Source organism: Lolium rigidum, chromosome 2, assembly GCF_022539505.1.
Source record: "Lolium rigidum isolate FL_2022 chromosome 2, APGP_CSIRO_Lrig_0.1, whole genome shotgun sequence".
NCBI classification, from domain to species: Eukaryota; Viridiplantae; Streptophyta; class Magnoliopsida; order Poales; family Poaceae; genus Lolium; species Lolium rigidum.
The window spans coordinates 55,368,301-55,382,065 of record NC_061509.1 but is presented as its reverse complement, the minus strand read 5'-3'; the positions used below and the strand labels follow the sequence as shown (position 1 = coordinate 55,382,065).

General features: G+C 46.5%; 1 protein-coding gene across 2 annotated transcripts; it reads left to right on the top strand.

Moving 5' to 3' along the window:
- Positions 1 to 236: 236 nt before the first annotated feature.
- Positions 237 to 1,840, top strand: LOC124686497. 2 transcript variants are annotated; one of them, XR_006997844.1, is made up of 4 exons: positions 237 to 463; positions 809 to 925; positions 1,296 to 1,708; positions 1,750 to 1,840. XR_006997844.1 is itself a non-coding variant. In XM_047220428.1 (3 exons), exons 1-3 carry the CDS (start codon positions 343 to 345, stop codon positions 1,613 to 1,615), a joined length of 558 nt encoding a protein of 185 aa, XP_047076384.1. In that variant the 5' UTR covers positions 237 to 342; the 3' UTR covers positions 1,616 to 1,840. The 2 variants fall into 2 exon arrangements, 1 of the variants encoding a protein (XP_047076384.1); XM_047220428.1 differs by having other exon boundaries at positions 1,296 to 1,840.
- Positions 1,841 to 13,765: the final 11,925 nt, after the last annotated feature.

Sequence of the window (13,765 nt, the reverse complement as noted above, 5' to 3'; positions counted from 1 at the left end):
GCACACCAAAATTGTTTTGTTGCACAACAAAGTTGCTCCGTCGCACATCAAAGTTGCTTGTTAAAAAATCCATCGAAACATATGAAAATGTGGTCTAGTTTCGAAGCTCTCGTCGTGGGGATTCTAGAAGTAAAAACAAATTGTAATTTCGCCGCACGGTTTAAAAGTTACGGTTTAAAAAAAAACAACATGTGCTATCAGGTAGCCTACCATTTTCGGTTTAACAGCTGTTGTTTAGTGCGTCCGCCCGGAGCTTCGGTTTGGCACGCGCCCGCCGGAAAGAATTCAGGCGTATACAAACCCTAAATCCAGATCTATCCCCACCGACCCCAGACATAGGCTATGGCCTCCATCCCGTCCAAGCTACTGCGGGCAGCCTGCGCAACCCGCCCCTCTTGCTCGGCTGTTAGAGGTATTGCAGTTGGCGCTCGCCCGGCAGCCGCCATCCGCGTCTCCTCTGCAGGTAATCCCTAGCTTAAGGGCCTCCTTCGGAGTTTGGGTATGAATCCTGAACACCGAAATTCCTGAAGGAGTTTTATTTCGACACGAATGCTTCCGAATTTAATACCCGAAATTCATCGTATTATCTGTAGATTTATCTGAATAAACATGCAGTGATTGCACCCTTATCATTAAGAGTTCTTCTAATCACCACACTGCTAACGAGCATGTTGTCTGATTTACTAATACAAACAACCGATCCGCTTTGCACGGCTATATCAATCAGATTAACTCTTGTGAGAGCATTTGTACAAATGATTGTACTTTCCACAATTCAAATTATAACTGCATACCTACTGAACGACAGGATCCCCCAAGTCAGAGGAAGAAGAAGAAGAAGTCAGACCCAAGTCAGAAGTTGCTCGGGCAGCCCACCGAAGGCAGCCCAGAGCCTTTCCCTTGGCAGACCCCATCTCCCCTGAAGGTAATCCCTAGCTAAGGACCTCTTTCGGAATTTGGTATGAATCCTGAGTACCGGAAATCCCAAATGACTTCTTACTTCGATACGGATGCTTCAGAGTTCAATACCTGAAATTCACATATAGTTTCATTTTATCAGTAGATATATTTAAGTACATATAGTTTCTTGTTAGCATGTGGAGCTATTCATTACGAGTTCTTCTAATCACCACGCTCAACAAGCATGATGTTTGATTTAGTAATTCCGACTGATAAGTTGTTATAGTAGCTCTGCCTTGCAAGGCTAAATCAATCAAATTTACTCTGCTGAGAAATGGTACAAATGATCCTTTTTCTTCCCAAATTAACTTGTAACTCTGCCTACTGAACGGCAGGAGGCCCCATGTCAGAAGTAGCTCCACATGTTCCAACCATACGCTACATACATCTACCTGTTGATGAGAATGCACTCAAGTCGGATGAAGCCATGTGGGCCTTCTATGAGTACTGGTGCAAATATCATGGCATATCGCGTGACCGTCATGAGATGGAACGCCGCTTCAAGATATTTAGTGATACTGCAAGGGATGTGCACAGATACAACAGCGTTGTTTGTGGGATTGGCAGGGCGGCAATGACCAAATTTTCAGATCAGACCGAGGAGGAGAAAGCTTGTCTACTGGGTGGACGTACTACTCCTGTGTGGGACTCTTAAGCTCTAAGTTATGCTTATGTATGCCAAGACATGCCTTATCTACCAGTATTGTGTGTCGCTTTGCTGTTGAACTCATTTTAGCTCTAATAAAAGGCTTTGCTGTTGAACTCATTTTAGCTCTAATAAAAGCTACAGTATATTAACTGTAATATGTATGTATATTGGACAAATATATTCTGCTTTGCTGTATGAGCTCAGTTAACTTCAATAAATACCTCGGCTCTACCTAGCGTGTCTTTGGTTTATTGCCTTTTGGTTCAACTTGGCAAACGACTCGTGGGCATATAGGCTGGAATCCAGATTATAAATAGTGTAGGACCATTGTGATTGATTGGGATGTTGCCTTACAATGTAAATTACCTCCGTTGTTGCTTATGGTTTGTGAATCTATGCATTTTTGTTTTGTAATTTCTGAATCAACATGTTTGATACAGCGGCTGGCATCCATAGCGGATGCAGGTCCATGGGCGCCTTGCAGGGCATGCACCGTGATTGTCGTGGCTGTTGGATTGTGCCTCAGATGGAATCTGGGTGGTCCACTCGGTTTCACTGGTACAAAAGGGCTCCCCCCACGGTGACATAGGCATACCAAATGGGCCTGCCGAAGATAGTACCCGGGGTTTACTGAAGGCCCACTACCCGAAGAATAAGAAGATTCGGAAGCCCAAAATGTTATTAAGGAAAGCTAGAATTGTAATAGGAAGCATTATTTGTAATCTTGCGGGAAGAATTAGAAACCTACCCGGACTCTGTAACTTATACAATACGAAACCCTCGACTCCGCCTCCTATATAAGGGGGAGTCGAGGGACGCAGAAATCATCGAATCATTGTTTACAAACCCTAGTTTTCACAATCGTCGAGTACTTTTCGGCTGAAACCTTCGAGATCTACTTACCCTCTACTTCTAACTAAACCCTAGCCTACAATCCATAGGCATTGACAAGTTGATACCTTGTCAATTGGCGCCGTCTCGTGGGAATTAGAGGCGTAAGGATCCGATCTCGATGGCACGTTCAAGATCTTCGACATCATCAACCGCAAGCAACGCAATGGATCAAGGTAAACGAGATCGCTGCTGGTCCTGTCGATTTTGTTCCTCACCCACCCTCCCGTTTGGATGCATATGTGTATCTGGCGGAGCCTATGGAGATGACGTTCGGAAGGTTTCGCTTTCGCGTCGAGAAGGAAGGATCGTATCGTGTCGAAATTCCGATTTTGTCGGGATCGTCGGCGGTCGATTCCGATTTTTCAAGCTATACATCGTCAACCGAATCAGGAGAAGAAGAAACTTCGTCGGCACGCTACGTCGGCGAGCGGGGCAAGAGATAAACTCGCCAAGATCTTCGGCGACATGTCGTTTGAGTCATCTCGCGGACTCATATATAAGCGATGACTCAAGCAGTGTCGACAGTTACGACTTCATCGACAAATCCATTACAGTGGGCAAGGTCTTCATCAATCTCAACGATGGTGTCACCAAACCCAACATAGATCTGAATACAAAATATCATCAGATTTACGCCATTGAAGAGCAAAATAATGATCAAGAGGAAACATCTGAGGCTTTCGACGATCTGGGAAATCCATATGTCGATCCCTCCGATCTGCGACGAGGTCTGGGCAATAAGTACGTCGGGCCACAACCGCGAGACAGAGTTCAACTTTCGCAAGCAGCGTGGGATAGAGCCGCGAGAGCTATGAACGGTTCAGAACCAATGGCCACCACAGCCACACCAGAGGAATTGCAAGCATATCAATATAGGCTCGCAAGAGCCGCAAGAGAATTGGAAAAACAGGACAGCTGAGTTAAACGGAAGAAAGGAGGCAGCTTCGCATCCGAGCGAGGAGAAGGGCAGATTTGAGTCGACAATCTAGAACTTCGGGTGACAGCCACAGGGAGGCTCGGAACAGAGGAAGATCAAGGTTACAACACATACCCGAAGCAGAAAGAGAGCACTTGATCCAAAACCTCGACATATCCTTTATGTCGATAGATACAAGAGGGAACATCATCCCTAAGACACCAGAGGCTGGGTATATGGCGACACAAGCCTTTATCCTCGCATCTAAACCACCTCCAGGAGATCCAAGGGAAACATTATACAATATGGCGATAGCAGGAGTTGGAGCTATGGGGACAGCGTTTGTATCAATGCCTCCCGAAGGAGCGGCAAGGCAAAATAGTCCACGACCTGCAGCAGCAACAGCGGCAGCCCCTGAAGGACCAAGCGGAGCAAGAGACACGGCAGCACAAGCAAGGGTCGACAGAGCGCGACAAGGCAGAAGGGAACATCGGCAATCCCCAGAACTTAACGACGAGGATATGTGTGGCTTGCCGTGCTTCACGAGGAGAGTCCGAAAAACTCGAGTCCCTTCAGGATTCAAGTTACCTGATAACTTCAAGAAATTCGACGGCCTTCAAGATCCAGAGGACTGGCTAGTTGATTATCTCGAAATGGTGAAGCTCACAGGAGGAACTAGGGCAACAGCTATGCAAAGCATCCAGGTGCATTTGAGTGGAGCCGCACGATCCTGGATAAAGAAACTCCCTCCAGGATCTATCGACAGCTGGGAAAGCTTCGAGGACGTGTTCGTCAAGAATTTCCGGTCCACATGCAAAAAGCCTGCGTCGTTGGAGGAGTTGAGAGCATGTCGACAAAAGCCGGACGAGCCAATGAGAAAATATATCCAAAGGTGGAACATCATCAAAAACTCAGCGAGAAAATATATCCGACGAGAGAGCGATAGATGCGTTTGTCGCAGGAATCAGGCTTGGAGATTTTGTCGAGGACTTGGGAAGGACCAACCCAAAGACAGTATCCGCGTTAATGGAGATAGCCAACAGATGGGCAGATGGAGAAGATGCTGTCCATAACAAACGACACAGGTCGCCAGAGGAGGACCGTGGTCGAAATTATCAACCGCGGCGACGATTTCCTCGGCAGTACCCGAACTATGACGCTCCAGGACAAATTTCGGCAGGTTTTCGGGCAAACACAGGAGGAAGCAACAGAGATGATTATCAGAGAAGCAGTGAGCAGCGAGACGACAACAGGGACGATTCTCGAAACAACAGGCAAAATAGCGGGCCTAGGTTCCCAAGGCCTTTCGTGTCCCCCGAAGAAATGATGAACGGGCCGTGTCAGATGCACTTTTTCCTCGACAGCAACGGAAAAAGACAGTCAGGACACCTGCAGAAAGATTGTCGCAATTTCCAGGCAATGTTAAGGTATGCAGAGCACGCTAACGCTCGGGCAGCACAGAGAAATCCTCGAGAACCCAGGAGTGAGATTCACTTACCACCTCCTCCCGCGATTACAGAAGACAATCGACATCAGCTCAGAATAGCGGCAACACCTCCACCACCACCTTATGTTGATCCTAATTCTCACGGAGCGGTGTCGATGATTCAGAAAGGAAGGCCATCCAATAGAGCTCAGAAAGTAATCTCACGACAGGTGTTTATGGCAGAAAAAATGCCTCCACCAACTGTCGAGTATCTTAATTGGTCAGGGCAAGATATTGGCTTCACCATAGCAGATCATCCGCAACAAGTTCCTCGACCAGGGCAGTCAGCACTTATTTTACCAGCAGTTATTGCGGGATTTGATGTCTCTTGAGTGTTCATCGACGGCGGCAGCAGCTTAAACCTTATGTATGCAGATACATTGAGGAAGATGAACATATCCCTAGCAAACTTGAAGCCAACAGACACAAGGTTCCATGGTATCACACCGGAGAAACCAAGTTATCCATTGGGGAAGATCAACCTCGACGTTCAGTTTGGAACCCGAGAAAATTATAGAATCGAGAGGCTAGAATTTGAAGTCGTGGACTTTCCGTCGCAGTACCACGCTTTGTTGGGACGACCAGCATATGCTAGATTTATGGCTGTGCCACACTATACATACCTGTTGTGGAGGCTGCCTGGACCAAAAGGACCAATCACAGTCAAAGGAAGCTTCGCCTTAGCCGATAAGTGCGATAAGGATTTCCATCGGATATCAGAAACTTTCGGGATGCAAGCTGAGTATTTGGCGTCAAAAAGTATGACTGACTACGACGTGCTGCCAGACGTTGGAAGGCCAAATAAAGAATCAACTTTCAATACCGAGAAAAATTCTAAGGAGGTGCAGATTCACCCGAACGGACCCGAAAAAGACGACGTCCATTGCAACAAATATGGATCTCGCATAGGAAAGCGCGCTCGTCAAGTTCCTCCGTGAGCACTGGAAAATCTTCGCATGGTGTCCAGCTGACATGCCAGCAGTACCCAGGGAACTTGCCGAGCACTACCTTAATTTGGATCCTCTCGCGAGACCAATCAAACAACCCTTGCGGCGTTTTTCGGAACCAAACCGCAAAGCTATGCTATCAGAAATAGATCGACTCAAGGATGCTGGTTTTATCAAAGAGATATCTACAGAAGCCACATGGGTAGCTAACCCAGTGATGGTGCCGAAGAAGCACACGACATTCCTTCGCATGTGCGTCGACTTTACGTGCCTCAATAAACATTGTCCTAAGGATCACTTTCCCCTCCCAAGGATCGATCAAATCATCGACTCCACGGCAGGATGTGAACGTCTTTCCTTTTTGGATGCATACTCTGGTTATAACCAGATCAGACTAAAAGAAGATGATGAGGCCAAAACAGCGTTCATAACACCTTACGGCGTGTTTTGCTACAGAACAATGCCTTTCGGTCTAAAAAACGCGGGAGCAACATATCAGAGGATGATGCAGAAGTGTTTGGCGACACAGATCGGGAAAAACGTGCAAGTATACATCGACGACGTCGTCATAACGTCAAAAAAGGGGGCAACGCTGATCGAGGATCTCAAGGAAACCTTTGACAACCTCGACAAATTTTGCCTCAAGCTAAACCCGACGAAGTGCTCTTTTGGCGTCCCAGCAGGAGAACTTCTGGGGTTTCTAGTTTCAGCAAGAGGAATTGAAGCAAATCCCGACAAAATACAAGCTATCGTAACAATGAGGAAGCCAACAAAGTTGAAGGAAATACAGCAGTTAACTGGGCGAGTCGCAGCTTTAAGTAGATTCGTCGCCAGGTTGGGAGAAAAAGCGTTACCATTTTACACTCTGATAAAGCAAGGAGAGAAATTCCAGTGGAACGAAGAGGCCGACAGAGCTTTTGAGGATTTGAAGCGCACAATCTCGACACCACCAATCTTGGTGGCGCCGAAAGAAAAGGAACCTCTCCTGCTGTATATTGCAGCCACGCCCCAAGTGGTTAGCACGGTGTTAGTTGTTGAAAGAGAAGAAGAAGGAAAACTGCATGGAGTGCAGAGGCCAGTATATTTCATCAGTGAAGTTTTATCGCCTTCCAAACAGCGGTACCCGCAGTACCAGAAACTAGCATATGGAGTAATTGCAACGGCAAGGAAGTTGCGCCACTATTTTTCGGCACACCCGATAATAGTAGTCAACGAAGCACCTCTTTCAAATATACTGAACAATCCAGAAGCTACAGGGCGTGTCTCCCTTTGGGGAATAGAACTCTCCCCTCGGGACATCACGTATGAAAAAAGAAAGGCAATCAAGTAGCAAGTTCTGCCAGATTTCATTGCAGAGTGGATGGAACTACAAAACACGGGACCACCAGATTTGTCGAGAACTTGGACCATGAACTTTGATGGATCCAAGAGAGCAGAAGGAGCCGGAGCAGGAGTAGTACTTATATCACCTGAAGGCGACAAATTGAAATACGTCCTTCGGATGACGTTCCCTAACGCATCCAATAATGAAGCAGAATATGAAGCCCTCATACACGGGATGAAGATGGCGAAAGCTTGTGGTGCAACTCGACTAAAAATCTTTGGCGACTCACAATTGGTGGCTCAGCAAGTTATGAACCAATGTGACGCAGTCAATGATAGCATGATGGCATACAAGGAAGTGTACAATGAGCTCGAGAAGCTGTTTGATGGATGCGAGGTAAATCACATCAGTAGATTGAGCAATGATGAAGCCGACGTTCTCGCAAACATCGGGTCGCAGTGCCTCCCAATCCCGTCAGGAGTATTTTGGAAAGAAATAGCGGAGAGGTCCACGAAGCCAAAAAAGGTGCAGAAAAAAGCAAAAGAAGAGAAAACCTCGACGCCCCTCAAAGAAGCCACGGAGGATGAAGAGAACCAAGAACTTGTGATGATGGTACAAATTCCTTGGATGCAAGCATATATATCATACATCCTCAGGAAAGAAATACCCGATGATCCAGTTGAGGCAAGGCGAGTTATTCGACGCTCCAAAGCTTTCACAGTGATCAAAGGGGAATTATACAAGCGAAGTATTTCAGGCGTCCTGCAAAGGTGTGTCACACCCGAAGAAGGAAGAATAATTCTAAAGGATGTACACGAAGGAATATGTGGCCACCACGCAAGTAGTCGAGCTATTGCAGCCAAGGTTTTTCGGGCAGGATTCTATTGGTTGTCAGCAATCGAGGATGCCAAGGAGATAGTAAGAACTTGCGACGCGTGTCAAAGGTTTGCCGCAAAACCTCACTCTCCAGCGGCCGAACTAACACCAATACCATTGTCGTGGCCCTTTGCCCAATGGGGACTCGATATGGTGGGCAAGTTGCACAAAGCTTCGCCTGGAGGGTATGAGTACTTGCTGGTCGCTGTCGACAAATTCACCAAGTGGGTAGAAGCGAAGCCAATAAATTCACCAGATGCAACATCGGCAATAAAGTTTGTGAAAGGCCTCGTTTTTCGGTTTGGGGTGCCTCATAGCATTGTTACAGATAATGGTTCAAACTTTACATCCAAGGAATTCAAGGAATACTGCGCAGAAGTAGGCATTAAATTGCACTTTGCATCAGTCGGGCACCCGCAAACTAATGGACAAGTCGAGAAAGCCAATGGTATCATCTGCAACGGCCTCAAAAAGCGTCTGCTAGGACCGCTTGAAAAAGCTCGACATACTTGGCCAGAGGAATTGCCAAGTGTTTTGTGGAGCATCCGAACAACACCAAATACGGCGACGCAAGAAACTCCGTTTTTTCTCGTCCACGGAGCCAAAGCAGTACTACCAATCGAAATAGAGCATGATTCTCCAAGGGTAACAGAGTATGACGAAGAAACATCACAAAAAGCTCGGGAGGATGATATGGATGCACTCGACGAAGCTCGCGACGAAGTACTTTCACGAGTCACCAAATACCAGCAAGACCTCAAAAACTACCACAGTCGACGGTTAAGACCAAGATCTTTTCAAGTTGGGGATTTGGTCTTGCGGTTAAATCAAAAAAGTACCGAGAAGCTCGAATCACCATGGTTGGGACCTTACGTTGTCACGGAAGTCATCGACGGAGGCGCATACAGGATCAAGGACAAGAAGACAGGGGCTCCCGAGAAAAACCCCTGGAACGTAGCACAGCTCAGGCGGTTCTACGCCTAGAGTCGAAATATAGTCCTTCTCTGTAAAAATACAATGTACTGAAACGCCCGCGAGTTTTCAGACGCACTCTTTTCCTTTTCGGGGCACCGAGTGGGGCCGGAAAGGTTTTTAATGAGGCGGGCTCGCGGTGCTGCAATATAATAAAGATAGTGGAGATATATTTTTTATTCTTCGACACGCTCGGGGGCTCAACGCCTTCAAATCTCAAAATACGTACAATATAGACAAATCAGACTTACCAAAATATTTCGCCTTGGTACACTAAATACCTCGCCAAATTATAAATATAGAGTATACGTCAAAAAACTTATTGCTTTGGTCCAAGATACCTCGCAACAAAATATAGAACTTCAACATAAAGATACTCGAAGATTCGCAACCTATACGGTGAAAAAAGTAAAGATATCTCCTCACGGCAAGAGGAAAAGTCTTCGAGATGGAAAAAACAGTACAACTCTAGCCAGAAGGCTCGGGGGCTCCAACAATATAGAGCAGTTTACAATATACAACAAATTTCTTCGGAAATCAAAAAAGATACAGACATAATGTTATCCAATATAGTACAAATCAGTCAAAACCTAAAATACTATCTATGGACAAGCCTCTGGTTGTTTTATGCTCCGCATAGGACCCCTTGATGAAGAATTCTGAGTCCATCCGAAGAAGTTCACCTATCATCGACTCAGCCACAGGAGTTACCATCTCATTGATTGAGTCAATATCATTTTTTCGCCGCGATTTCTTGGCCAGGCAATCAGCAACAATCTTCGTCAGGTCTAATTTTGGATGGCAAATATTTATCATAATCATGGCAAACCTTGCTCCAGCAGTCAACTGCGCCCGCACAAAATTATGAATGCGGGGAGCATCTCTGAAAACCTCCAGCAATTCAAGAAGAGTCTTGGGAATTTCATTCCGAGGAAACAAAGTTTTGTAAACAAGGGTTAATGTTGTCGTGCAAAAATTGAGAAATTCGCGCACTTGGCAAGCACGATCTTGAAACCTGACAATTTGCTGGGTTCGTTCAGGGGAGGCCCAGAATAAAGAACCATGGTTGAGGGAAAGATTGACGAGAAGATTTGTTCTCTCGTTTACTCTTTGATCTTCGGCGGCAGCATCAAGAACCGAGCCTATCAAGCGACAAGGCAAGAAGTTTGAAGGGGGGCACAGCAAAACAAAGAGGAGGCATTGCGAGGATGGAAAAACATACCTAACATATCTGTGCTAGCCTCCAACATTAGCTCGAGCATGCTATTTTGTCGAGTAGTGGCTCCTTTTGCTTCCAATACAGCAATATCCTTGGCAGCCATAGCCTCTTTGGCTTGTTGGAGAGCAAGTTTTTCTTGTTCGGATGCTCTCCGAGATTGTTCCATCATCGCAAGAGTTTGTTTCTTCATGGATTGAAGTTGCTGTCGAAGTTCTTGCAAATCTTCCGACGAATGTTTGCTCAAAGAACCTTCGAGGGAGTTATCATTGATTAGCATTTTCTTCGAGAAGGAAGAAGCAGGAGAAGCATCGGCAGAGCAAGGATTGGTCGAATAGTTGTCAAATATTAACTGGAAAAGAAAACGCCAGGATCAATGATAGTGCCAGAGGGAATTTCATTAATTACTAGAAATATTTACATAGGCATTACAAAAGAAGTTTCTCCTAAAGGACTACCAGGATAATTGTCGCCACAGCTAAATTGGCGACAAGGGCAAAAGAAACAGAGAAAGAAAAAACAAAGAGGCATGCAACTAGACCTCCGGCCTCGATGAGCTAGGAGTTGAAGCTGGTTTGATCCCGAGATAGGCCAGGATTTTCTTCGTGTTGGGCTTGGCTGCCTTAATCAACGACCTCCATCTGGATTGCTCTATCTGATCGGAGTCGCCAACCTTCATCCAATCAACAGTTTGCTGGCTGTCCGCAACCAAGGCAACAGTGCTCTCGACAGCAATCTTCATGTTTTCCTGGCGCATTTTCAGTCCAAGGTCCTCTGATGAATTGAAGCTCCGGGCAAGGGCAAGGAAAGTCGTAGGTTCCTCTTTCTTCGGGAAGAAGTAGGGGAACAGCTTCGACAGTCCCGCGTCAGCATTCGCCACGCCTTCACGAATCTCGGATCCATGAAACTCCAGATAAGAAAGTGCGTCAAGGAGAGGATCATTGTCGGGATTTTCCAGATCAAAATCTTGGTTTGTTTGGCCTGCCACAGGAAACAAATGTTGGTCAAAAACAAGAAAAAGCAGGTCATATAAAAAATAGAAGAGATCGAAAAGATTACCTTTGAAGTGCCGACTTTGCGAATTAACGCGCTTGAGGATTCCCTTTTCACGAGCAGCCTGTGCGGCCTTGTGCTCATCCAATGCAGTTTCAGCATCCTCAAGCCTCTTCTGCAGTTCCTCGACACTAGCAATTTTTGCTTTGGCTTCATCAGCCTCTGCTTTGGCTTCGCTAGCAACAAGTTCGGCTTTCTTGCGGGCCACTTCACTTTGCTCCAGTTTTTGAGCAAGTGCGTCGGCACGTTTGTTGGCCTCTGCAAGCTTCTCTGTCGAAATAAAAAAGAAAGGTCAAAAATTGCGACAAACGACAAGAGCAAGAAGTCAAAAACAACGACAGCAAAAAAGTTATTACCTTCGGTTCTGCTGGCATATTCACGGTACCCAATGAATTGGGATCCGATGCGGATAAGCTCTTTGATCATGGGCTGTCAAAGAAGCACAAAGAAATAAAAACATCGGTATGGAAAAAGAGTGAAGGCGTAAAAAAACAAAATAGAGGAAATATAGATATTGGCAAGAAAATTAACAAACTTACATCGTCCAAGAGCAGAGTAGAAGAGCCACCCAATTGAGGGGCAGGCTCAATGATCGTTTCAATCCTTATCCTTTTTGGCGAAGGAGCAAGGGGGCTTGATGGCGGAGTAGTGGTGACGACGTTTCGTTGAGGAGGCGAGGATTCTTCTCCTTCAACTAGCGTATCCGAGGCAAGTAAAGTATGTGACGTGCTCGTCCGAGGAGCCACGTCAACAGTTGGTACTTCTTCCTCGTCATCGCTGTGATTAAAAATCGACAGCATAAAAAGCAAGACAACACAAACATTTCGAGTACAGAAATAAGGAGAAATACAAATGACTTACGAGCTGACGAGGGATTCAAGATAAGGATCGTAAGCTGCCTTCTGATGTGAAGGATCAACTTCTTCGGCTTTGGAAGTGCCGGAATCTTCGACATCATCCCTTTTCCTTTTGCCTTTCGGGGAGACAGCGGGAGGAGGAGATTGTGCCGACGCAGTACCTTCGGAAGTACCCGCAGATTTTCGAGAATCCACGGGTTCATTCACGAAAGATGGAGCTTCTTGATTGTCATCCGTGACAATGGCCCTTTCTTCGACTTCTCCACCCCCAGGAAGAGGAGGGAGCGAGACAAGGTCTGGATGATTCTGTGCAAAATAAAATAGGGAGAGACGTCAGAAAAGAAGTTACAAAAAAGTTAGCAAAGCAAAAACAAGATAATAGACAAAGATTACCTGGGGGAGTGGATTGGCGGCGCTAAATGGTTTTACACGACAAGAAGCAGGGACAGAATCCTTTTTGCTGAGAGATGAGATTTTTCGGACAAGCTTTTCCAAGTCTTTGACCTCCAAATCCACCGACAGCCGATCTACATCCTCATTGCCAGCATATCTCCATAAAGGATATTTGCGAGCCTGAAGCGGCTGCACTCTAGTCCTAAGAAAATATGCAGTAATTTGGATACCCGATAACTCTTTGCCGCGAGTATTTTGCAACTCGTGGATACGAGCCATCAAGTTTTCTGTCGACGCCCTTTCTTCTTCGGTGGCCTCCGCGTCCCAGGAGCGGCGGCGAAAAATTTTCTCGGCACCATCAAAAGGAGGGATGTTGTCCTCTGCACATCCATGGTTCTCCTCTTGAATGTACAACCACTTCTTGCGCCATCCTTGAACAGAGTCAGGAAGCTTGACGTCGAAGTAGTCGACAGTGGGTCGAACAGAAATCACAACGCCGCCTATATTATAGGCGACATTGGGCGAGCCATTACGGCGGCAGAAGAAAATGCGCTTCCAAAGCGCCCGGTTAGGCCGGACGCCAAGGAAGGCCTCGCACAGAGTGATGAAAATGGAAATATGGAGGATTGAATTTGGCGTAAGGTGGTGGAGTTGCAGACCGTAGATAAAAAGAAGTCCACGGAGAAAAGGATGAATGGGGGCGGAAAGACCGCGAATGAGGTGGTCGACAAAACTTACCCGGTACCCCATTGGAGGGGTTGGGTAGCTTTCCTCGCTGGGGAAGCGCAATGCCTGGGGTTTCTTGCTGATCCCCAGCTTCCTCAGCATGTTGATGTCCTGAGCGGAAATCTTCGATCTTTCCCACTCTGCCGTTCCAAGATCCACGGCGGCCATGGAGGACTCCGGCGTGCTATGCCTTGTCAAGCGACGAGGTGGCATCAACAATGGCGCAGGATTCACAGCAGGGAAGCAAAGAGATTAGGAAGCTGTGGATCGCAGGAGAAATTTGCAGCTGAGAGAAGGAGGACGGCGCGAGCGGAAGTGTCCAAGGAGGAAGAAGATAAACTTATATAGGGGTGCGGTGAAGCGACGAACCGTTCGATAGGGAAAATGTGTGCCAGATGATAGCCACGTGGCATCAAGGGTAACAAAGTAATTCAACATTGCGGAAGTTACGGTGCGTGCACCAGAAAATGCGGAGGACGTGTGTCCCCCACTTGCA

Coding starts and splice junctions, on each gene's coding strand:
- LOC124686497 (XM_047220428.1), top strand. CDS start 343: ATGGCCTCCATCCCGTCCAAGCTACTGCGGGCAGCCTGCGCAACCCGC. Junction 464..808: donor CATCCGCGTCTCCTCTGCAG/GTAATCCCTAGC, acceptor ACTGAACGACAG/GATCCCCCAAGTCAGAGGAA. Junction 926..1,295: donor AGACCCCATCTCCCCTGAAG/GTAATCCCTAGC, acceptor ACTGAACGGCAG/GAGGCCCCATGTCAGAAGTA.